The 25,682-nt window shown below is 39.5% G+C and overlaps 1 protein-coding gene across 1 annotated transcript in view; it reads left to right on the forward strand.

Moving 5' to 3' along the window:
- SLC16A10 (solute carrier family 16 member 10) overlaps positions 1-24,704 on the forward strand; it is a 99,380-nt gene extending 74,676 nt beyond the window's left edge. The window contains exons 4-6 of the mRNA XM_006205662.2: positions 10,328-10,471; positions 19,550-19,778; positions 22,035-24,704. Coding sequence (XP_006205724.1) covers positions 10,328-10,471; positions 19,550-19,778; positions 22,035-22,267 — 606 coding nt within the window. The 3' untranslated portion in view covers positions 22,268-24,704. The remainder of the gene's footprint in view (positions 1-10,327; positions 10,472-19,549; positions 19,779-22,034) is intronic.
- The last annotated feature ends 978 nt before the right edge of the window (positions 24,705-25,682 follow it).

A 25,682-nucleotide genomic window follows, 5' to 3' on the forward strand; every position in this document is an offset into this window, starting at 1 on the left:
TGTGTTCGAAATTTTATTTAGCTAAAAATAATTATTTACAAATAATTCAACAGTAGTTTTTAGAAATGATGCATGGTTTATTCAGGCATGAAAATTATCCCTAGAATGTAGGCCCAAACTGCTAAAAGATTTATACATGGGAGGGAAAGAAATCCACAACCATTTAAAAATAATTTTAACTTAAGTTGGAAAGCAGCTGTAGTGTATTTTTGTTAGGCCCTTACCATGAATAATGTATTCAACGTAAGTATGGGAAAGGCTGGTGAACACTGTGGATTTATCTCCAAAATACATTGGGGAGTTCTGTGTGGGAAGCGTCCTAACACCTTAGGGCATGATAAAGAAGCAACAGGTAACGCAGACTGGACACTTCATCAGGTAGGGACAGCGCCCCTTCACTGCTCCATCCCAGCAGTGAGCTGTGCCTGGCACTCAGATATTTTCTGGCCAATTTCAGCCTGAGATTATAGATTGGTTGAATTGTTGGACTGTGATGTCTCCTCATTTCCCTACTCATGACCAACTTTAAATTCGAATAGCACTTCATGTTCTTCAAATTCTGTTTTCATTGATCTTCAATATATAGCCCTTGAAGGTGGTAAGTTTTATCTCCATTTTACAAGGAGAGGAGTTAGTTGGCTTAGAGATTGAAGTCATACACATATAGTGACAGGGCGTGGTTTAAAGCTTAAATCATGGAAGTCAAAGTATGCTTATCTAGACTAGTTTCAGTGTGGAGTAATTTAAAGATACAGAAGTGGGTGGCTAGAGGTACACAGTCATCCCTGCTGAAGTTAAATAACACGTCTTATGTCTTGTACCTACTCCCGAGCTGCTTCCAGGAGAATGAAACACGTGAGGTGACCAGAGCCTAACAGGAAGGCACATAGATGCCCACACCCCTCCTGACCCATGCTCACACCTGTGAAATTTAAAATGTTGCCATATGTTGATCATTGGATCTATGAAGCATTGTAATAGCCTCAGCATAAATCAGGTGTCCCTGTCCCTACTTAATGGTACGTCTGTGAACACATGGTTTCCTTTTACATGTTTCTTACTACTCAAGAGTTGTCTCAGAGACTTTTCACAGTTCTCTGCTAGTGTCTTCTGGCTCCTGTTCTCAGCTGTTGGGGTCAGAGGAACTGCCTGTTCCTAGGGTCTCTGTCCTTCCTCTTCCTTTTGAGGTGCTTTCTCAGCCCTGTATCACATTCACTTTCACAACAACCTTGTCACATATCTAGAGCAGGGTGTCAGACCCAGTGCCTCCTTTTCTCTCCTGAAACAAAATCCCTAGACCGTAAAACCTACTTATACACATAATTTAAAAAAATCAATAATGCCCCCACTTGTAACCTAAAGGAGAAGTAAAGAGTAAGTTTTGAATAATAATGTATTTTAAAAAGTAATGCTTGGGATACTAGCAACAACGTGGATTAACCTTGAAGACATGCTAAATACGTAAGCCAGACACAGGTCAAATCCTGTATGATTCCACTGAGATGAGGTACCTAGAGCAGTCAAATTCATAGAGACAGAAAGTAGAATGGGAATTGCCAGGGGCTTGGAGAAGGGGAGGTATTGGGAATTATTTGATGAGTACAGAGTTTCAGTTTGAGAAAATGATAAAGTCCTGGAGATGAATGGTTGTGATGGTTGCCCAAGGAGGTGAATGTACTTAATGTTACTGACCTGTACACTTAAAAATAGTTAAAATGATAAATGTTAGGTGATATAAATTTTATTTAAATAATTAAATTGGAAAAAAAGGTAATGCTTGGGCACAACTCTATGAAAGATCAAAAGAGCCTCCACAGATTTCCAAAACGCCCCTGAGGGGGCGGTACTGCCCGCACTGTAAAGCCGTGTGCAGCACAGGCTTGAAACCAGGAAACGGGTGCCCAGCATCTTACTCTGGAAGGAGTAGAGCTCATAATTTGACTCTAAAGACTTTTTTCCCACTCTGCCTACACCTTTCAACTCTCAATTCACAGAAGTTTTCTCTGCCACACCAGCGGCCTTCATCCAGACCACTCAGGTCTTTTACTTTCTTATCAATTCTCCTACAAGGGTGCAGTCCTTTCCTTCCTGAACACTTTAAAATCACAAGACAGAACTGACCATGTTGAAAATAATGTTAATCACCACCTCCCTCCAACTCTGAAAAAGTCTTATTCTTAAGAAAGGGTCAAAAAGGGTAAAAAACTGGGGTAGACAATCTCAGAAGTACGTGAAAGTGACAACAGCAGAAGGAAACTGATCCAGGCCTAATCTTAATTTTGTATCTTCATTCAGATAAAAATTTTTTTTAATTTGATGTGATACTAGGGAGAGAGTTGGCAGTTAGATAACTCAGAATTAATAGAAAAGACTCAATACTGTGTACCTCACAAAGACTGGAGGAGAAAGGAGTTCTGTAGCCAGTGTCACTAGTCTGAGGGAATTTTAGTGAGGAGAGGTTAGAAGAAGGTAGAATTTTCATGGAAGGATCAATCTTTTTTTCACTTTAGAATTAAGGGAAAACTTTAAACTGAATGAGAACTAGTAATGCTGCAATTTCTCTGCTTCTCTCAAAAATCAGATCTACCTTAAACTAAATAAATTAAAATTTCAGTAAGCCAACAGTCTACACATCTTTCTTTGTTCAAGAAGAAATAGAACCAATTTTGATAATTTACAAAATGTCTGGCTTACTGACATTAGAGCCAGGGTCATTAAGTAAAGTTATAAAGTTACCTGGAATCTCCTAGTGATTTAAACAATGCTCTTTGAAATTATCCCTTCCTATTTTAAGATGAAGTCCATCTTAAACTTCTAAAATTTAGGCTTAATTTTACTAACCTTTTGCTGGATGCATTTGTTCATTTTGGGCTACTTTTCCCAATTCATGCAATTCAGCTACTGATTAGAGACTCCATAACCCACACCTGTCTTTTATTTGCATATACATTTAGCTAACAGGTGATTTTCTCACCAGATAAACCCAGGAGTAAGTTTAGAAGAGCAGATCCCTTTAAAAAAATAAAACAAAACAGTGCAAACATGAAAACACATGATGTCTCAAAGAAGCACTGATGATAACCAGGAGTCCATGTCTGCGGAGCCTTGGCAACCACCATGTACCTTCAGAGTGCTCTGCTGAAGCACTGGTCAGGCAGCCATGCAGGCGAGCTCTGGACCATGGCTGAGCCCACCCTGCCATCCTAATGAGCAGAGTAGAGGTAGTCTACCTGTTAACAATTCACAGTTCATTGTGATCATCCAAACTAACCTGGAACCAAGGGTCTGATAGTGGGGAACCTGGTATGCCAAGAATGAGACTTCAGGACAGAAACTGTTCAGAATCAAATTTGGATTTAGGTGGAATGAATAAAAATTTAAATAAACCAACAGATTAACACCTTTCATCCTTCAGGAAGGACTAGAATAATTTTTGATAATTTGAGAAATATCTGGCACAGGAAGTAATGTCAGGGTCACTAAATAATTTCAAGTTACCTAAAAATCCTAGTGACTTATTTTCTATTTTAAGATGAAGTTCATCTTAACTTCTAAAATTCAGGATTTTTGAGCTAAATCCAAATTGGTTCTAACTGATATTTCCTCTAAAATATTTTGCCAGACTTTGATCTGATCTAAATAATGCTATGTCAAGGATGGACTTTTTTTCTTTTAATCTAAGGAAAAAAAATTTTTAATGGAAAAATAATAAAAGCTTTAAAGACTTTTTAGAGTTAAATAATGTTTTCAAAATCATACGAAGATTTTGCAAACCATCAGCCATCTTCCTTCCAAACTCTTCTTTTTCTACTCTTTGGTGGCTGTTAAATAATCTTAACCCTGGAAACCCTTCCCTGTTTTTTCCCAGTCCCTGACTTTTATGTGTCTTAACAGCACCATGTGTGATTACTGGCACCATGGAAATCCATCTTAATGAAATGGAAAGACTGGCCATTTAAAAAAACAAACAGAACCAACCACCCATGCCTCCTGACGTCCTGTCCGGCCAAAGGTCTGCTCTCCACTGAGTCAGCTGCTGAGGAGGCAGGAGGCACCTGCACCACGGATTTAGTCACAACTGGTATCTTATTAGTAAAGCGACACTGGGCTGCCTAAGATGTTAGTCCTTAAAAATGCTGGCAGGCAAGGAACTGTTTTCACTTCAAGCACATCTTAGAGCCATTTTATTTCAAAGCACAGTTGATCAAATTTAACAAGTTAAAATTGTGTTTTGAGGCTGACTTAACAATGATCTTAATAATAAAGTCCTGTTTCACTATTATATGATGTAAAGCACTTAATTTTATGTACCGAGATCTCTGGACTTAAGTTTTCTGCCACCTTTAGTCACCTCAGCGGGCTTGTACAGTGCCCGTGTAAAACTTCCCCCGGCAGTGCCCTGCTGCTCTTACTTCCTTTTCTTTTCTTAGTGAAAACAGATAGAAAAAACAGTTGTTTAAAAAAAGAAAGAAAAAAACCAAACCCTCTTCCGTTCAGAAGATTTCTGTTCATCTTTCTTTGAAGTCAAAGGGTAGTGTTAAGTTTTGATGTGCAGTGAAATCTGAGATTATCCATTAACCACCCTTGCAGGCCTTTTACTCCCTTTCAAAGGTACATGTAACTTTTAAAGGAGCCAGGCTCTTTTCTTTGTGTTTATTTATTTTTTAGTACATTTAAGTAGAATGGTCTCTTAAAGTTATAGAGTAGCTTTTCAGATGTTGAAAGGATATATTCTTAGAAATTACTCTACATTGCATGCGAATGAGAGGCAACAAGCTGAAATTGCTAATCCCGGGAGTGAATAACAAGTGAGCAGAAGTGCTCTGAACTCAGCATCCCTGTTGGGAAGTAGGAAGCTGCAGAAATCATTCTGAATTCCAAACCCCTGAAAGTACTGTGTAGCGTTTATTACCCCATTTTTGGATGTACCATGTGGACATACCGTGTAAACGTACACGGTACAGGCCCTCCACCCCCGCCAAGAGCTGATTCTCTCAGAGGCGGAAGGAGTGCACGTGACTTCCGTTGTCCACCTTTTCAGTTTGATGGTGTGGATCTGCAGAGGAAGGGCCGAGGACCAGGGAATCAAATCCTCACACACAAGGACAGATGATGACTGTGTGCCTGGAATCTGTTTATCTCCCAGAGGGCACAGTAACTGCAACAACAGTGCATGATAAATACTGTTTTGTTTTTTCCCTCAGTATTGCAAAGGCTGTTGTGGTTCTGTTAGTCCCACAGCCTGCAGTGCTCAGCTTTCCTGGCCTCCCTAAAATGCTGCCCTTGTTAGCACTTGGTACTTGAGTTAGTCAGCTGTTCCCATAAGCCCACTGTCAGAAATAAAGTTATCTTTGTTTTATGTCCCCTATAGTTTCCCTCCTTTCTTAACTACTATTCCCCAAAGATATATAGTTTAACTTGTATGTACCAAGGTTTTATATTTTCATGTAATGAATTATATAAACATTACATAAAAGACATTAAACAGAATCCCCCGTCCCCTTAAAAAGGTGGAGGAGAAGGACAGTGAGGCTACTGTCATAGCATGGCCAAATAACTCAGTCTTAGAAAACATTACTGTTGGACCTTTTGGACCAGTGACCTCCTTGCTTTGCAGATATGTAGCACCACTGGGTTTCAGGAGCTCCATAGATAAAGTGATTTGGGGTCTCCTGTTGCACCTTTTTCTATTATGAAACCATTTGTTCAGAAGCTTGAGTTCTAATGCTATTACATCAGCTGTATTGGAGCTGGTTTTATACTGTGGCCACCCATTGAACTTTCTTCATAGTTGACTCTCTCAGAGCCAGGGGACTCAGCCTGGGTCCTCAGTGGGAGAACACTGTCTGGCTCTCCAAATGTTTGGCACTGTGGCTCCCCTGTTAGGGAGAGGTGGAGAAGGAAGAAACCAGGGCTGAGGCCAGTCCAGCAAGATGGTCACCTTCTTAGGCTGCTCCCTCCAACTTCTCACAAACAGATCTGCCTCTGGGCTCTAGTGAAGGCAGAGGAACTTCTCTCTTCAGGCGTCTGGTCAGAAGCATGTCATCCATAGAGAGAGGCTGTATCACCATTTAAGGCAGGGATGGTTAGGGGAAGGGCTGTAAACTGTGAACCAGTTTTGTCTTTTTTCCTTCTTCTACCCATGGGTAAGAAATGAGCAGATATTATGAGATTTAAGTTCTTAGTTATCTTTGGATAACAGAACAATAAATAGGGTTTCACACAATCCAAAAATGGCTTCTGTGTTTAGCAAAAGTTGAATGATGGAAAAAGTTTCAGGAGCAGGCGGCATTCAGGCTGTCAGTCACCAAGGCTCTGGTAATCCCTGAGGTGTGCAGTAAACAAGTGTTTGAGAACATAAACAAAAGACTAATTTCTGCCCTAAAGGCACACATTTGAATAAAGTCTACTTTAAAGAACTGCTCTATAAAGTGATGTTATTCCCGGGGTAGATAATGGCTTCTAGTATAGGTTTTGTATTGGTTCAAATAAGTTAGGTTAAATATGGAGATACCTGTTAAACATTTTCGAGTTCCTACCCGACTCTTTATTAGAAATACCAATTTTACCCAATATTCATGCTTTCTGCTGAACTAAAATGTGTGCCAGTCTCCAGAGGATGAGAGATGGGTGGGGATTCATGAAACAGTTTGCAGCAATCATGGACGGCTTAGGCCACAGGTAGAACCCACCAGCTCCCCTGGGTGCTGCCCCCCAGTGAGGAAGGGTCTCCAGGACCCAGAGATGCAGCATCCCCGGATTCTATTCTCCCATCCCCCAGATCCCCTTTCTGACAAGAAAGAAAAGAAAAGAAAAGAAAAAAAAAACCTTTTATTTTGCAAATTTTGGCTGAGGGTGGCAGAGTGGCTGTCAGCAGCTGAAGTTCTTGCTTTATTTAAACAACAATAACAAAATTCAATGAAATAATGCCCCTTGTAGTTGAAGAGCTAAGTTTCCACTTAAGCATAATTTGATTTTACCAAATTTATTTTCTTTTGAAAGACCCAAAACATTTCACCTTATTAATCCTTTTAAGGATTACAAAGTGGTTGGTGGAGGGGAAGTAAGCCACTGATAAAAAGATTATAGCAATTTGGCTGGCAGGTGCTTTTAGTTTCATCAAAAGAATGACTGGTAAATTGTCTTTTTTGAATACTAAACAATGTCTCTTAAAAAGTTATACTAGATCCTTTGGGTGTTTCCTGAAGTGGATTTAGTACATTAGAGTCTGGATTCAAATTCCAAATAAAGCTGATGAATACACATAATTATATGTCACCTGCCTTAAGATCAGGTTATTCGTTTTCTTCAGAATTGAGCTGGAAACCATTTTTTTCTACTTTATCTAATCTCACTTCATGGGAGTGATAAGGACCTAGAGGAATTAGCCATTTTGAGCTTTTGTCAAAAGCTGTTTTATCTTTGCAGCCACAAGTAGATTTCTTGGACCAGCACTGTGCAACAGAAATATAATGCAAGCTATGTATGTGATTTAAGATTTTCTAGTAGCCATATTTTAAAAAGTAAAACAGACAAAAACCCCACAAATGCAATTAGTTTCATAATTTAAGTAGTAGAGCCAAAATGTTATTACAATATGGAATCAATGTTTTAAAATTACTGGGATATTTTGCATGGTTTTTTTTTCCCACTAAGTCTTGTAAATTTTCTGTGTATTTTACACTTAAAGTACATCTCAATTCAGCCTAGTTACATTTCAAGTGCTCGACAGCCCGCATGCGGCCAGCAGCTGCCGTCCTGGACAGCACAGTGTGAACGTGGTGTGCGTGAGGTGTGAGGTGGCAGCTGGATGTGAGGCTTGGTGCAAAGCAGGGAGGCTTTATCAGTCAGACCAGGAGTTGGAGCTTTATCCTGAAGACTCTGGGGCCATAGAAAGATCCTAAGCAGAGCAGTGTTATTTTTAATTTTGAACTTAACCTGGTGGCCTCAGGGAATACAGGTTGGAGCTTTGGGAGTGGGGGCTCAAGCACGAAACATATTAAAGGCTGTTGCAGTGGTCCAGGTAAGGAGTGATAAGACCCGGAACTAAAACCCTATGGGAACACAGACCAAAGGAAGTGTGTCTGAGAGATTTAGGAGGTAAAATCATCAGAATTTGGTGTTGACTACTGGATGGATCTGAAGGGAGGGAGGGGGGTAATCTAGGATGGTTGTCCGCTTCTTTCTGGGAACTTGGGCCAAGAGCCTGGTGTTACCTGAAGTGGAGGGGGCGGGTTGTGCGGGCAGGTGAGTGCAGCAGGGGCGTGGTGGCTCTGGGGTGCCTCGGGAATAGGCAGGTAGATGTCTAGTTCCACATGGAAGAGTTTACTCAAGAGAATGTCTAGAGTTAGATGCGAGAAAGGCTGGGTAGGAACACTCAGTACTTAAGGTGCCGGTGAACACTAGGCAGTAACCAGAAGGGGATGTAAGGGTGAGGTAACGGAGGGCAGAAAAGGTGGGACATAAGCAGTCTTAAAGAAGGGTAGAAGAGGCAGCAGAAATGCTGGGAGATGAGAAGGTATCAGACATGTCGAAGCGACACCGTGAATAAACCCTGCTGAGCCAGATTGGATTAGGGCTGAGATCAAAGCTGGCCTAATGCAGTTTGCAGACATGTTTTGTTTGGCATGCATGCGGTTGGATCACGCAGTGTTCTAAATTTAAGTTAGGTACCAGCATTTCCACACAAAAATCCAGATTTCTGACTTCTCTTTAGAAGGTGGCCAGGAGGTAGATTTTGACAACACTGGTGGTCCTACACGGTAAAGATCATCTGAGTGGATGTCCCCTCACTCCAACAAGTCTGTTTTACTCCTTTATGTTATCTGCTTGAGTCCTGTAGACACTGGCGTTTTCTGAGTCAGGGACTGGTAGGTAATAAAGTTACAGAGGTAGACTGGTGACAGATTATGGAGGGCTTTTAATACCAAACTGAGGGGTATAGATGTAGTCAGTGGGCAACTGGTGAATAAGGGATTGATGAGATTAAAGCTGTATTTAGGATTATTCGGGATCAGTGTGAAAAATACAGAAGTCAGGGAGAACAGTTAGCCAGTTTTGACAGGAAAGAGACAGATGCCATGGTGTTGGCAGATCCAGGTAAGCTTAAAAATGCAAATAGAGGTCTTCTGAGGAGATAACCATCCAGAAAGGCTACAAGTGCCACGTGGGGACCATCTGGGCCTTTGAGCTTTCTGGGAAATTTGCTTTGCAGGCTTCCAGAATTCAGGCCAACATTTGGTGTAAGGGACAGTGAGTCTGATTGTTTCAAACAACTGTGTTTGTTACAATAGCTCAGTGATTTCAGAGGAAGCAGTCGGAGCACAGACTTGCTTTCTCTTTTTGCTGTGAGCACAGATAGGTGATTCTTGAGAAAATGGCAGTGAGCAAGGGGTGGACAGCATGGAACTTGGGGGCTGTGGGAAGAAAGCGTGTGTTAGACAGTGGGTGCTGAGCCGCGTGTCTTGTCACCCATTAGAACACCTGCTAGTCACATCCTTTTAAAACATTGTCAGGTTGTAGGTTTGCAGTCACTGTTCTAAGTAGACTGTAAATTGAGGGAAAAGATCCTTTAAAAAAAGGCTAAAATTCCTATCTGATCATGATTAACTGTTCTTTACACAAATATCCAATCCTCGCCAGCACTCTCCTGGAACACTGTTGCCATCTCCATTTTATAGAAAAGGAAACTGAGGCTCTAGAGGTTAAGATCTTATCCAAGGTCACAAGGCTTATAAGGGGTGGAACCAGGACTTGAATGCAGGCAGTCTCTCTGGGGACCTTTCTTCTATCCCCTGTGTTAAACCGACTCTGTGTCTTTATCTGTGCTAATGCCACACAAATAGGCAAACCCACAGGTAGAGAACCTTATACTTTTATCCTGGAAGCTCTAGTACAACTTACTTCAGTTTGGTTCAGGCCCTCCTAGAAGAGATGAAACTCCAGAATTAGGCCTTCAGCTGCCTTGCAGAGGGGCAGACAATGTGCTGGGTCCTTGGGCGACCTTGAGAGGACCAGGTGGCGTGGTGTGTTCAAAGGCCTCTTCTCTCCCTCTAGCTCACGGCCTGCTGGTAACTGAGGAATGTGTGCTGGTTACTTTTTATTAAAAGAAATTTTTTAACCCTCATAAAAATTCTTATTTCATTTATGCAAGCTAAACCATGTTAGCTTTTCTTCATATGTTCTTGTGAAAAATTATCAGAACAAATTCTATAAATCTTTGACTTTGGAAGTGGGTGAGAGTCCATAACATGGTAGACACAAAGCTTCCAAACTTGTCAAGTTGTCCTACCATCCTTACTGTGGCTTCCTTCTCTTTGGTCTACAGATGAAACATGTGAATGAGAGGTTTCAAGATGAGAAAAATAAAGAGGTGGTTCTCATGTGCATTGGCATCACTTCAGGCGTCGGACGGCTGCTCTTCGGCCGGATTGCAGATTATGTGCCTGGTGTGAAGAAAGTTTATCTACAGGTACTTTCTTAATAAGGCTTTTTTTTTTCTCCAGCAAATGTATCCTTATCACCTAATGGCTCATTGTATGCACATATTTGCTTAAATTCTTCTGTAAAAATGAGAAATATTTTCTAGAACCTAATCTTTACCAACAATTTTCCAAGGGCAAAATCACTTATAAGTTTTGGGCTTCTGACATGAGAAACTGGCAGACAAACAGCAGTCTTCTTTGTTTTGTCATGGAACTCCAGCAAACCAAAATGTTTTTTGCCCATTGCATTTTCTAAGAATGTTTTATTTTTGGCATAGTTCTCATAGTCATGTGCCTTTTGCAAATACCGTGTGAAATTCAGGCATGTGTGTGTGAGTTTTGAGTTTCTTTACTGCAGGTTGCCTCCAGGGCGTTGTGGGATGTGCTCTTCCGAGGTCATATGGACACTCATTTGACAAATATTTAAGTGACTCCTCTATGCCAGATACTGTGCTAAATGCTACAGGTGAAACATGGTCCGTGCCCTCAGTAGCTCAGGGACTCCTGGGAAGAGAGATAACGCAGTGCTGCAGCACAGTGGGATAGCAGGTGTGCAAATGGGTGCCATAGGAACACAGTCACAAAGCATCTGAATCACTAGAGAGCGTCTGGGCAGGCTTCCTGGGCTGGGGGAGTGTTAAGAGATTAGATAAGGAAAACAGAGAAGGATGTTCCAAGCAGAGGAAGCCACACGGGCAAAGAGATGGAGGTGTGACATAGTATGTTATACCTGGGAAACTGAATGAATGGAATAAAGAGAAGAATTAGGTTGACTGGCTAGGGGGCAGGCAGGAGTCAGGTTGGGAAGGGCTTTTATGAGCATAAAAGAGGCTGAACTCTATCTGGAGCCATTAAGGATTTTAACCAAGGGAGTGACATGACGTGAGTTGTATTTCATAAAGCTTAACCCAGTAACTGTGAAGGGTGGAATGAAGTGGAGGAGAGGGCAAGAGTTCAGTCACAAAAGGCCACATACTGTGTGGTTCCCTTTAAATGAAGTGTCCAGAACAGGCATATCCAGAGACAAAGTGTAGAGCAGTGGTTGCCAGCAGATGGGGGAAGGAAGGAACGGGGAGTAACTGCTACTGGGGGTTTCTTTTGTGGGGGAGATAAATACTCTAAAACTAGACAGCAGTGATGGTTGTACTTGATAATGAACTAAAACCCATTGTGAATAGTTCACTTTAAATGGGTGAATTTTATAGTATGTGAATTTTTTTCCCTCTTAGCAGTCATCTTTATTTTAAAAAATTTTTAAATTGAAGTGTAGTTGATTTAATGCTGTTTATTTCTGATGTACAGCATGGTGACTCACTTACACATATATACATCTTTAAAATGAAGACCCCACACTAATATATAATCACAGAGGGTTAGATGATTCTGTGGGACAATTTTTTTCTTCCACTTACTTTTTTTTAAAAACATAGAATTATGTTTTGACGTTTTACTTCAATTCTTCAGATTATGTCAAGAAAAGAGTCTATTCAGAAACATAGACCCTTTACATTTCTTGAACGAATTGCTCTTTTCACAGTGAAAGATCAGGCCTTGGGCTCCAAGCATTTGGAAGGCAGTGCTATCTGGCAAGAATCAAATGATTAAAAAAATTAGTCTAAATTGTCTCCTATTTATATCCAATAATACTAATTGTTATAAGTATATATGGTTTTCTTTAAAAATTTTTTCTCCTTTTTTTTAATTGAAGTATTATGGCATGTTAATTTATATTTCAGTAAAGCTTTTGGAGGCTTGGGGACTAGTTGGAGAATATTGAAACAGTCTAGGCAGAAAAACCAAGGCAGAGATGTTGGGATTGATGAAGAAGTTAAACAGGGATACAGGGAATGAGACTTCAGTGGGACCACCTGGGTCTGGGGTTTGTGGCTCGAGTAACAGTGAACAGTTTTGCTGTTTTATCAAGATCAGTAATTCAGTAAATCAGAGTAGGATGATGAGTTAATTTTTGCCATGTTAAGTTTGTGGTGCTTGTGGGAAAGCCAAGTCGAGTTTGGAGCTCATGAGAGTATGGCTAAGAGACCCGTGGGACTCTGGCTTTTATGCACTGTGTGGGGTGAGTGGAGGGTGTGCCAGGGAGATGGTAAGGTAGGGGCCAGATTGGTAGGAAAGAAGCCAGACACACAGTGTTTCCGGGGCAGGAGGGGCCAGCAGTCAGTAACTAGTGAGAGTGTAGGCATGTTAAACACTAAAAGATTTTCACTGGATTTAGCAGCAGAGAGTAGTTGCAGTGGAGGGGCAGATCAGAAGACTGATCATGATCAGTTGATTAAATGGAAACACAGGCGACTTTGTCCCAAGGCTTGGCTATGGAAAAGAAGGTAGAGGGGAGCCAAAAGGGGAATTTGGGACTGAGGGTTGAGCATGTCTGTTCACTGTAGAGATGAGAGGTATTTGAGCAGGGCTTTGAAGGGAGGGTGGAACGTGGGTGCATGAAAATGATTGGAAAAGGCATTTGTTACAGATAAATTGCCATTAATTGATTTGAAGTAAAAAACCATTTCCTGAGCAGTTCCTCATGGCAGACAATGAACTAAGTGCTCTACATACATTATCTCTTTTACTCCTCACCCCAGCTCCTTGAGGAAGGTACTTCCACTAATGGATGTGGACACAAGGAACAGGAACAGAGGCTGCTTCACTGTGGGGCTGTGTGTAAGGTGCAGGCAGTCAGCTGCAGGAAGGAGTCTGGTCACGCAGCCAGGAGGAAGTGCAGACAGCTGGCAGAGTGCAGCTTTTTAAAGTATTTACTGTGTTATGGTCATTCCCTCTTTTAGTAATACCTAACTGGATATCCCTGTTGGACATTTAGTGGAACAATGTCTTGTTCTCAAGTGTCAAGGGAGCCCTCTAATGGACATTTGTTGCATTGCAGAGTTTCAGCTTCCTTTCATTTATTCAAAAAATTCCAAGTGCATACTGTGCACCAAGCACCGGCCTAGACTCTGGTGGGGTGATACAAACACGACAGACATGGTCCCTGAGTTCCTGGAGCAAGACTTGAGGCAGGAAAAGCTGGGTGTGTCTGGGAATTCAAGAAGGCAGGGAGAGTGGGCTGGGAAGAGGTTGGAAAGAGTGTGGCACGGGAAGAGAAGGGGCCAGACTATACAGGGCCCTGAAACCCAAGATGAAGAGATTTTACTTTCAGTGTAGTGGGTCTTTGCTGGAGAATACATTTTACATTTTAAAGTCTGTGTGTGGAGGATGGATGACTCAGAGGGGTGCAAGAGGGGAGGAAACCCAGTTAGGAGAGCAATACAGCGGTGAAGGTGAGAGACAGAGGCTCAGACTGAGGTCTTGATGGATGAAGTCATGGTATGTTTCATATGGCAACACTTTATTCCAAAACAACTTAAGAAAAATTTCCTCCCTACAGGTGGGGCAGTCAGGTCACTTACAACATTTTGGGGGCACATATGTTAGTATTTCATGTAATTTACAAAAGAAGATATGGCCTTTCCTAACTAGTCCCATGCTGGTCTGCATTTACATGGCAGTGAATTAAGAGTATTTTCATTTTGGATGAAAGGTTAGCCACAGCCTGGCTGCTTCTCGGTCGTATCTGGTATTTTCCATCCAGATGTGGTGCAGAGAACCTGGCAGTATGTGCTGAGCCACAGGTGAGATGACTGCAGTCCAGGGAGCCCCTGGAGGAGAAAGGTAGCCTTCATGTGTCCTGTGATGCCAGGAACCACCGATGGGCTCTGTCCTGTGAACACAGCGGCACAGGAGGCAACACAGGCCCAATCCATGCAGTCTGCTGGGCTCGCTCCTTTATATCACTCCCCGCTTTGTCTCCTTTTCCTGGCTTCCCTGCCCCGACTCCCAAACGTTCAGTGGGTTTTTATTCTTGGCCCTTAATCTTGTCTGCTGCCACCAACTCCAGGCTTGCCCATTTGCTCTGTCCTCACGCGCTCTCCCTGCCCGCTGTCTGCCCTGTGGCTGGAAAGCTCCTGCTGCTTGTCTTCCTGTCCTTCCCATCGCTGGTGCCGTTTTCCCAGACGTACCCACTGCCGGCTCTCGTCGGTTACAGCTCAGCCGTTGTGGGGCCGTGGCAGCTCTCTTCCCGCCCTGTCCCCTGACGCCAGTCATCTTGGGTTTGGGGGCTGCAGAGCAGGGAAGCACAGGCTCCGGGTGAGGGATGGCTTGTCCCCACACCTGGCAGAGGGCTGTGCGAGGATTCATGGTGACAGCTTATGGAAAGTGCCGGCTCAGAGCGGATAATTAATGAATCCTTGCTTTTATTATGTTTTAATATTTTATTAAACACTGAGGCAGATCCTGGTTTGGAACAGGTCTCAAGAAAGAAGACCTTGTTATCTTGATTTGGGGATCTCTGCTTATAGGTAACAGAGTTTAGGAATGTATCTTACACTTTTGCTGTAGAGTTCTGAATTTAAACTTCCATCAGGGTCCTGGGTTCCAGGTATTTTCAGCCTAACATTTCTAAATGTTGAGCAAAGAGATGACTGAACTGCATTATGTAGAAGAATGGTTAACGAATATCTTTGCAAAGGTTCCTGGGGTACATACTCTATTACGAGAGGAAAGGCTGTGTCCTGGTATCTTCTTAACCATCTATTTTAATTTCACAGGCCTATCTTTCTAGTCACCATTAAATTACTACAGATTTGTGTCTTTAATATGTGACTGATTCAGAGGCTTGGAAGTTATAACTCTAATGAAGGAACTGAAAACTTTGCATTTAGATCACTTTCCCATTGTGTCGTATTTCTCTGTGACATGGACATACTGAAGTGTGGACAGCATATCCCTGTATGTAAAGCAGATAAGCCCAGACAACGCGTGTGTGCACAGGGAAGGTCTAGAATCACCAATTTGTTGAGTGAGGTTATTTCTGATGAGGGCGTGGGTTGAGGGTGGGAGGGGGTTGAAGACGACTCACATGTATTACTGTATACATTTTTCTAAGGTTTGAATTTTGATAAGAATGTATTCATGAGTTACTTTTGTAATACAGAAAAAAATTTTGTAACTTAGAAAAACCAATCACTTTCAGATCCATCTTCCTGTGTACTGTGTACTTCTGGTTGAAGGAGAATGAACTGATTGGTGTTGCCCAGTTGTTTTTTATTTTGTGTGTGTGGGGATGTTGTTGTCTTTTAGCATTTTACATTTTCCTAAAGATACCTTGGGATAAAGGTATATGCTTTTCCAAACAGAAGCTGTTTCCAAAATGGTATCCAAATATTTAGCAATTCCTCAGCCTGAATAAGAAACCAGACTATGGCGCTCTGTTCTCACCTGGGCTGTGGCACAGGGGCTAGTTCCTCCGTCAGGCAGGAAAAGTGGTACTCATGTACCCTGGGGAAGCTGAAAGCCTCCCTGTGAAACACTTGGAAAGGACTCTATGCTTTAGAAGAAGCCAGCCTCTCGGCTGTGGCCTAAACGCTTCCTTTTAGTGTGATGGACCAGTAGACTGCTGCTGCCAACTACGGGATTCCTAGCCAGAGGCTCTGAAGGTCTGGAAACTTTATATTGAATAAATTTATAGGAGCAACACTTGAATAACTGTGGCCAATTGTGCGTCTGCTTCTTAAAGTGCCTCCCTGCTTATTCAGGTGCAGCTTACTTTTCCTCTTCAGCCATATGCTTGGATTTCTGAGCAAAACTTCCACTGACATTTCTCCAAAAATGCTCTCTGTGACAGAAATGAGAAAGGTAACAGCAAAAAAAATTTTTTTTTTGGTTTGTTTTTTGTTATTAGGTATATAAACTAAGCAGGGGGTTATTCTAGAGCTGTAATGTTATGAGAGAAGCTATTTCCTTGTATGATTTTAAGAAAGCAGAAGCACAAAAGACATCTCAACAGTCGAGGCCTTATTAAATGGCAGTGCCGGAGCATAGGAGAGATGTAGGAACCCTTGAGTCCCTTATTTAAATCTCATCAGAGCTTCTGTGTTTGGGGGAGATTGTATGTAATACTAAAATATTCATCTTTCAAATTGGGGACTGCTGTCTACAAATCAATAGATATTTGGGAGGCAGTGAACCTCCTATATGCGTATGTGCTCAACCTCGCCCGTGCTCCTCATGGCTCGAGTGTCCCTGCCTGTGGGGAATAGGTTTGACCTCGCCAGCTCGTCTTGCTTACCTCCTCATTTAGCTACTTTGTGGGTAGTTACACCTGCTGGAATAGAGCAGTGTTTCTCACTACTACAGCGACAAATAAGGCAGAAATAGCTAGGTAGTTTCTGAGAAATGGTAAAAAATATATGTGTAAATTTTTATAAATTCAATTCTTAAAGAAAAAATAAGGAATTTTAAACAACAATTTTTATTTAATAATTGTTATTAAAATTTAACAGTTTTAAATAACAACTAACAATTAGTGTCAGATAATTGAAAAAGAGAATATAAATTATTGTAATTTGAATTAAGAAAAATGAGAACTTGCAGTTAGGTAAAATATTAAAAAGTAATATGCTCAAAATATATAATAATAGATTTGAAACTCTTACATGAATGATCTCTTACAAAACTGACCAAGAAACAAAAATTTGGAGGGGCCAAAAATGGATACAAAGATCAGGATAACTACCGTAAGTTAACTACCTGGGTCTCGTGTTACATAAATTGGTCCAAGAAAACATGCATTTATTGAGCAAAACTGACTTTGTGCTAGGCTTTCAGCATTCACTTTGGTTGTCTTGTCTGTACTGAACGGAACAGGAAAAGAATAGGAAACATGCAGAACTAACCTAGTCTAACTACAGTGGTGCTGTGGGATTATTTGATCGGTGGCTTTACTGATTAAACCCATTGAATCTGGTCCCATAATGTCCTAACATTTTATTCCAGATTCTCTGGGATGTGTGATGAAGGATTAATTCCTAAGATTCAAATGTTTATCTCCTTTTGTGTTTATAGACAGAATAAAAATGTATCTAATTAAGGATATTAGGACTTGTCTAACTAGTTTTTAAATAAAAATAACTCCTTAAATCTTTACCTACTTGTTAGTTTCAAACACTTGCTCCATTTTGATATATCTTTAGGTCTCTTTTTGTACAGATGAGAAGCATCAAGGAGTCTTTTTATCAAGTGGTCACAGACAGCTAGAACCTAGTCTTGTCCCTGTAAGCCTTAGTTCTTTCCAGCTTCCAGGCTGCAAAACCAGGACTTACCCACTACCAAGAAACTATGCTTAGTTGTTAATGGAAATCGGATTGGAGAAAAAGATGTTTAAGTAGAAAATAAAAAGTCAAAATGGGGAGATTGTTCTTTAGGAAATGTGAAGTACCAGACGTATTTTTCAAATAGCCAACTCAGAGTCTTAAACTAATTCTACCATGAAGCCATATTTTAATAATGAAGAAAAATTTATTCAGCTATATAATATGATGGTGTCAAAAAGAGACCAACCTGGAGTTTGAGACCCTTTTCAAGAGTACATTTCTTATTGTGGGGCCAGGGGACTACTTGTGTCAACGTCACCTGGGAAGCTTATGAAAACCACCATTCCCAGATCTCTGCTCCTCAGGTGATCCTGAGGTGCACTAAGGTTGTGAGGGGCTGCCCCGAGGCATGCTGCCAACCTTGGTATGCCTTGGATGTGCCTAGTGCGTCCGGGGAAAAACAAAGCAGATGAAGATGGTGGTTCAGATGGCTGCTTTATGTGGTCTCCCTCTCCCTCCCCAGCCCCACTGTCACGGGAGGGTACCCTCCAGGAACCATTCCATTGTTGTCTGCTACTTACTGCCAATGCGGACCATGGGTTCCAGGCTGGCTCCATCCAGGGTTACTACTAAACCTCCCAGCATCAGTATCACTATCTTCATCTGTAAAATAGGGAAAACATTACTACCTACTACCTCAAAGTTATTAGGAAGATCACCATCTAAAGTTCTTAGAACACTGCCTGGCATTTAATAAACACTAAAAAAATTATAGTTGCTACTATATGCATACTTTAAAAAAACTGATTCTTTTAGAAACATTTCTTCTGCTGACAAGTGAATTATCCAGTTTTAACTAGTTCTTTGCCTAAAAAAGTTGTTGAATTGTCTGCTCCTTTCTTTTTGGTATTTACCATAATTTGAATATACAACTATAGCACATCAAACACTTCACGTGCATTTATTTATTTAATGGTCAAGTCCCCACAACCCAAGGTAGGAACCAGGTCTTATTCGCATAACACAGTAGCTACCAAAGTGGCAGGAAAAATTAAGTGTTTCACTCTATTAATTAGTCTAACACTAAAATAAAAGTGTTTAATAGTTTAAAATATTTCTCAGCCTCAACTTGGGTGCTTAATAGGGTATATCTGTTTCATCAGAAGACATAATATTTGAAAATATTCTTTGATAATAATATATTGATTTACACTGTCAAAGTAATAAAATTGGACTATATAATTAGTTCTTAGGATGTTATAGTGGACTATGTTTACTGTTTTCACTGCATATTATGCATCCTGTATTTCCTATGACAGTCAAAATTTAATTAGAATTTTAATAATCAAAATTCAGTATATATTTATAGAATAGCAAATCATAGTTACTTATTCTCATCTCTCTCACTTGGTCTAACTATGCTCACCATGTCTGGAATATTAGCGGGTAAAATATTACAGGTTATTTACATCACTGTATTCCCCAAACTGGGAGAATGGATCTGGCTGCCATATTTTCATTTTGCAAAGGACTAATACCAGTAAAGTTCATGGAATTTCAGCAGTAAATTTTTAAAATCATGTTTGATGAGTAAACTTGAGCTGATATTCAAAGAACAAATATTTACTGAGCACTAACAAGGTGCAGCATTTTTAAACCTTATGTAATATATAGTCCAAAGATGACTTTTGTATAGATTCTGGCCTCAAAGAGCTTTCTTTTTGTCCTTAATGGAAATACTGAGAGAGTGCTGAAGAACTTGGGGGAGATGATTATAGGAGTTGATTATGTATATAAAAATCAAGGTCATCTGGGCTGGGGAGGCAACTAATCAGTAGCACTCAAAAGTCCTAAGCATGTGCATCACTCTTCCTGAGAGCCAAGCTGACACTGTGGTGTCTGTCCCAGGTCCTCTCCTTTTTCTTCATTGGTCTGATGTCCATGATGATTCCCCTGTGCAGCGTCTTTGGGGCCCTCATTGCCGTCTGTCTCATCATGGGTCTCTTTGATGGATGCTTCATTTCCATCATGGCCCCCATTGCCTTTGAGTTAGTTGGTGCTCAGGATGTCTCCCAAGCAATTGGATTTCTGCTCGGATTCATATCTATACCCATGACTGTGGGCCCACCTGTTGCAGGTAAGTTAAATTGATTTATAACATTTTCTACTGTAGGTCCTAAGTCTCACTTATATGTAAAGTACATTACATTTTATTGATTACTGGTCTCTTGCTTTTGTATGTGCTTTATTTATACATTTTTAATAAGACCCGCTGTAGAGGGCATGTTGGAAAAATCTGCCGAAGAGGCTCTCTTATTCTTATTTATATCCAAAACACTCAGTAAAATATGTAGCAGTTAGCTTCTGGACTTTTAAGCTTTCAGAGTTCCTATATTTCACTTAGTATGTGTTTTGGAGGAATGGGAATATGATTTTTTGTTTAGAAGAGGTAGAGATTCTGAAAGATTTATAATTATGTATGCTTTGTGTAAAAGATCATATCCCCCTGAGAAATAGTGAAAAGTAACACTTAGTGGAAACAATCCAAATATCTGCCAGCAGATGAATGGATAAAATTGGTATGCCCATATGATGGAGTATTATTTAGCCATAAAAAGAATGAAGTACTGTACTGATACCTGTTACCAAGCAGATGAACCTCAAATATTATGCTAAGTGAAAGAAGCCAAATACAAAAGGTCACATATTACATGATTTCATTTATGTGAACTACCCAGAATAGGTAAATCCATAGGAGACAGAGAACAGATTGATGGCTGCCAGGGGATGGAGGGAAGGAGGATTGGGGAGTAACTGCATAATGTATGGAGTTTCCTTCTGGTGTGAGGAAAATATTTTGGAACTAGACAGAGGTGGCGGTTGTACAATATTATGAATATGCTAAATACCACTGAAAGGTAGAAATCTTCTGAATATAAAGATGTCTCATGTTCAGAATTAACTGGGTACCAGTGTAAATTATTATGGTAAGAGTTGATTAAATTACTATAAAATTTAAATGTATGTACTATCATCTGTGGCTGGTACATGAGAGGCTCAGTGAAAGTTCAGTTCAATTCATTCTCATATTCAGAACCACACATATCAGCAACTTTGCCAGTTGGGAACCTAGTCATGAATCACACAAGCAGGGCCACTACTGAGCAGACTAAATAAAACTGAAGTTCTAAAGATCACAGTCTCCTTGTAGGAGAACCGTCCAGTCCTTCCTCTCTCCCCAGGTAACAGACTATTTACACTGCTTTTACATCTTATATGCTTAGTTTGTTAGGGTTTCCAACTCCACAGCAGATTACAAGCAGCACTTTAGCAGAAATGGTGTTTGCTACTAGAGATGACTATAACAGACCAAGAATTAAGGAAGTTAACAGGAAACTTCCAAAGCAGGCAGAAGAACACCAGGTGGTTCGGAGGGATCACAGTATTACAGCCAAACGTCGTAATTCGTATTCATAAGAATGAAAGGTTCAGTTATATGTGTAATATTCTGATTCAGAAGATATGAAAAGCATTTGTGTAGATATATTGTATATTTAAGGTTTCAATCCAGAATGACTGTACGCATTTTTTAATGTGCTGGTACTTACCTGGACACGTCCTCGGCTGTTTATTTAGCAGAGTCAGATGTTCAGCACAACGTGTTCCTGGGACATTTCAGATAATAGGTTGCATAGTAAAAGTTAAAAGTTACAAAAGTTTAAAACATCAAGATAACTTTTAAAATCTGGATTTTGTTAGAGAAATTAGAAATAAGGAGTGCTCAGTTTTCAGAAGAAGAGGACCTATTAGATTACCACATGTATTCTTATATTTTCCTCCCATGTGCTGACAAACCTTAGTATCTTTCTGAGATGTATTTAACGACCTAGCCTTTTCATCCTCTTAGATATATAATTTTTCACGGCTTTGGATTATGACTTTAAACAGTTTTATGTTATTTCATAAACAGACCCAAGAAAGGTTTGAATTGTAGACATTCTGAGGTCAGTGTGTATGAGAGAAGTTTCAGCTTGGTGGTCCGTCCACCTTCAGCTGAAGTTAAGGACCTTCATCCCACATGTCAAAATACCCCAAATGGCCTCTAAGGAGTTTTGAGAAAACTGAAGCTTCGTTGCAGACATTTTTTTTTCCATGTAATATCCCAGAGGACTATCACAGACCTGTAACAAGATTAAAGAAATTAGATCTTTTCCTGCCTTATAACAGAAAAGGTTTATATTTCAGACCCATTTCCTTAAAAATGTCTGATATCTGAGATGTTTGAATTAGTCTGCTGAGATGAAGTTATTTGGCTGGCACCAGGCATCAGTGTGACTGAGACCCCGAAGAGCCATACTTGTTCTCTCTTGGTGACAGTTTCTTCCCTTCCCAGGGTTACTTCGTGACAAGCTGGGCTCCTATGATGTGGCATTCTACCTCGCTGGAATCCCTCCCCTTATTGGAGGTGCTGTCCTTTGTTTTATACCATGGATCCACAGTAAGAAGCAAAGAGAGCTCGGTAAAGGCACTGAAGGAGAAAAGATGGAGAAAATGTTGGAGAACCAGAACTCTCTGCTGTCGAGCTCATCTGGAATCTTTAAGAAAGAATCTGACTCTGTTATTTAATGTCATATACCTCCACCAGACTGGACTTGCTTTCAGAAGTTTAAGCAAGTTTTCCTTTTATATAAATTGCAAATTTCTTATTTTTTTAATCACACCTTAGGAATAGCACGATAATCGGGAAATAGAACCCTTATTACTACAAGAACCATTTTCTGCCATTGAATAGCTGTCCGATATTTCCATGAGTCTGAGGGTGGAGACTCAGACTCCAGTTTTCATGTACAAGAAAACATGTCTGAAAGTCAGATATTGTGACGATATGAAGCTCTCTCAGTAAAAAGCAACTCTGGAAACTGTGAATGCTGTTTAGCTTGTACAAATATTTTAAAATACCTCAAGCTATACAGAAAGGATTGCAGTTTGGTTAGGACTGGAAATATTGTTTGTTGTCTCATGTGGTGTTTTTCATTTTGGTATCTGTTTTAATTCTTCTGCTATTTGGGAACTTCTTAACAGTATTAAGCCTGGATTCTAGATACTATCAGATCTACTAAACCTCAAGTCTATGTTAAAATTACTTCCCTGCTGTTAAGTAAGCTATGAAATTAAGTTATTCAGACTTGCTCCAGTGTCAAGGGACCTTCATGGAGCAGGTGCTAATGGTGTATTCAGAATCAATCTGTGAGATGAACAGGATCCTGTTCCTAAGGGCAGAGCAGTTCAGAAATCAGACTTTTCTTCCATTTATATTTTTTCCCTTCGGATTTGCAGTGTGTTTCACTCAAGCAGCCAGAAACACCCCAAATTTCTGAATTTGTTTAAATTGTAACAATGAACTAAAATAGAATGATTGAAAGGTAATTCTGGCATTTTTAACTTAGAATTTTTCTGACTTCTGAATTTGCTGCACGAGGACCAGACATTTAAACAAAGTCTTACTGAGTATGTTACCGATTTGCCGTTTCAGGCACAAATGGGAAAAAACATCTTTGTGAAGAAAATACATATTTCTGATAGGAAGAATTGCTCAAATTGGTTTAAGAAATTAATGGTTCTTGAAAGGCTAAAAGCATTTACAAAGAGAAACAACTCCTACATTTCCAAAAGTTCCTGGAAAAAATTTGCATTTGTGTGTATTTATCCTAGTGTGTTCCTCATTAATATTCCCTGTATTTTTCCTATTGTAAGAAAGCTATTAGAGTTTTAAAGACTTAAAGCTGAAGTCATGCTATGACCCATACTCATCTTTAAAAAATAGGAACACTTCTCTCACCCTTGAAATTATTTTAGTACATTTTTTAAATTTAGGTCTTTAAAAGTTAATAATATGCAAAGCATATTTAAATCCTAAATAGAGATGTATATTATATATTCCTCAAATGTAGCTTGTTCACCTGGGGAGAATACTGTCTTTTTCTAAAGCACCTCCAGATCTGGATCTATTTCTAAATTATTTTAGTACATTTTTTAAATTTAGGTCTTTAAAAGTTAATAATATGCAAAGCATATTTAAATCCTAAATAGAGATGTATATTATATATTCCTCAAATGTAGCTTGTTCACCTGGGGAGAATACTGTCTTTTTCTAAAGCACCTCCAGATCTGGATCTATTTCTAAATTCTCTGTACTGAGAGAAACAGTCTATTATCTCCCTACTTTTCTTTTCAGCTTCTATCATTTCTGAAAGGCAAAGTCCCTCCATTCCTGTCTCTTGCTGAGGATGGAGATGCTTAGAAAGCATATGGGTTTGCAGTCGTTGATGGAGGAGGAGGAGGGAAGTGAGGCTGTTAATTAAACAGAAAACCCAATAATTTTTCCTTTCACTATCAGCTTTCTCATCTGCAACCTTGAAGGTTCAACGTGTAAAAATGCTAAATGTGGAATTTACTTTTAATAGGATTTTAAATAATTTTGATCCTTGAAGACATTCAGCAACTTACTATGCCATACACACAGCCATAACTTAATACTTCCACCAGTACTTCCGTATTTCATATTCAGGGGACTTAGATAATTTGTGTTTTGGAAGGTTCTGTTACGTTAAAAAAAAAAATCTACATTTTGACCATCCTGCCTTTCATGTTCTTATTTTAAGCCTGTACAAAATGACTTAAATAGCAATGTAATACATTATTAGGTTCTTCATTTATTCATGCCCAGTTATATAAAACATTATTTCCTTGTTATCAGTGCTTTTGAGATCAGCAAAAACATACACAACTAAGAACAGTCATCAGAAATTATAAAATGCTTATTTATTTATTTTTTTAGTTTCAGCACAGACTGCTGACTCCCCTGCAATTTTATAGAAGTAGATCTAAAATAGAAAATTTATTCTGTAAAGACCTAGAATGTTTTTATTTTCAAAATTTGGCTAATTTTAGGAAAAGGGAAAAAAAGTACTAATCTGAAATTCAAAGATTTGATCTCGCTTGGTATTTTCCATAATAAAAGGTCAACATGACAAGTATTAATAATAAAACTTAGATCTCAGAATATTGTGTTTGTGTATAATATTATATGTAGTTTTCAGTCTGATGGAATGAATCAAACAGGATCTATAACACTGAAAAAGCTCTACTATAATAGACTGATGGAGAGTGCTGTGCTGATATAAAGTTAAAAAGCATAAAAGGTAAGATGCTAAACTCCATACAGTGCATATTTAGTAATATGCTGTTTGGTACAAAAAGTTCTAAAAGTCTAAAATATACAAACTAAGAACTAATATTCACAAAGATTTTAGACCAAGAAATATTTAATCTTTCAAAGTAAATCCTTTCTAATTTCTGAACAGAGTATTACTATTGCAGTAAAGTGACCTGATGGGCCTATATTTTTTTGTTTGTTTTTTGTTCAATCCAAGACACTTTTCTGAGAGGAAAAGAATAGAGACAGACTTTGCTTTCTCATTTCATCATCCTAATTCTAATAGGACTCAGCAAATTCTCAAATTTAAAAGGTTCTGGCATTTGAGGCCAACAATAACGTAAGAAGGGGAGTAATTATTTCTCTTTACAGATCTGATACTTTGCAACAGATGCCCAAGGATCTTCAGAAACATTTTGGTTAAGTTTTATGGCATTGGATATTGTTGGGATGCATCCATTTCAGCCACCCAGATTACTGATACTGTATTCAAAATTTATAAGGCTCTTTGATTACAGTTGCAATGCTTCATCTATAGCCCTACTATAAGACTTGTAATTTCCACTGAAAATTGCATAGTGCTTGCATTAAGCTTCAATTTACAAATAGAAATAAGACTTCATTTGCATTTCATGATTCATATATTATCTGTTTATACATGTTTGCAGACGATCCCATGGGCTCTGCCCAAGTATGGAAAAATGTTTAACGCTATTAGCTTCAACTTTACATGCTTTTAAAGTAAATGAATGCTTACTTGTAAGGTAAACATGTTTATTTCTGGTAATTCTAATCCTTTTAACTGTATTTAAGAACATTTTAATT

This window comes from Vicugna pacos, chromosome 8 (genome assembly GCF_048564905.1).
Source record: "Vicugna pacos chromosome 8, VicPac4, whole genome shotgun sequence".
NCBI lineage: Eukaryota > Metazoa > Chordata > Mammalia > Artiodactyla > Camelidae > Vicugna > Vicugna pacos.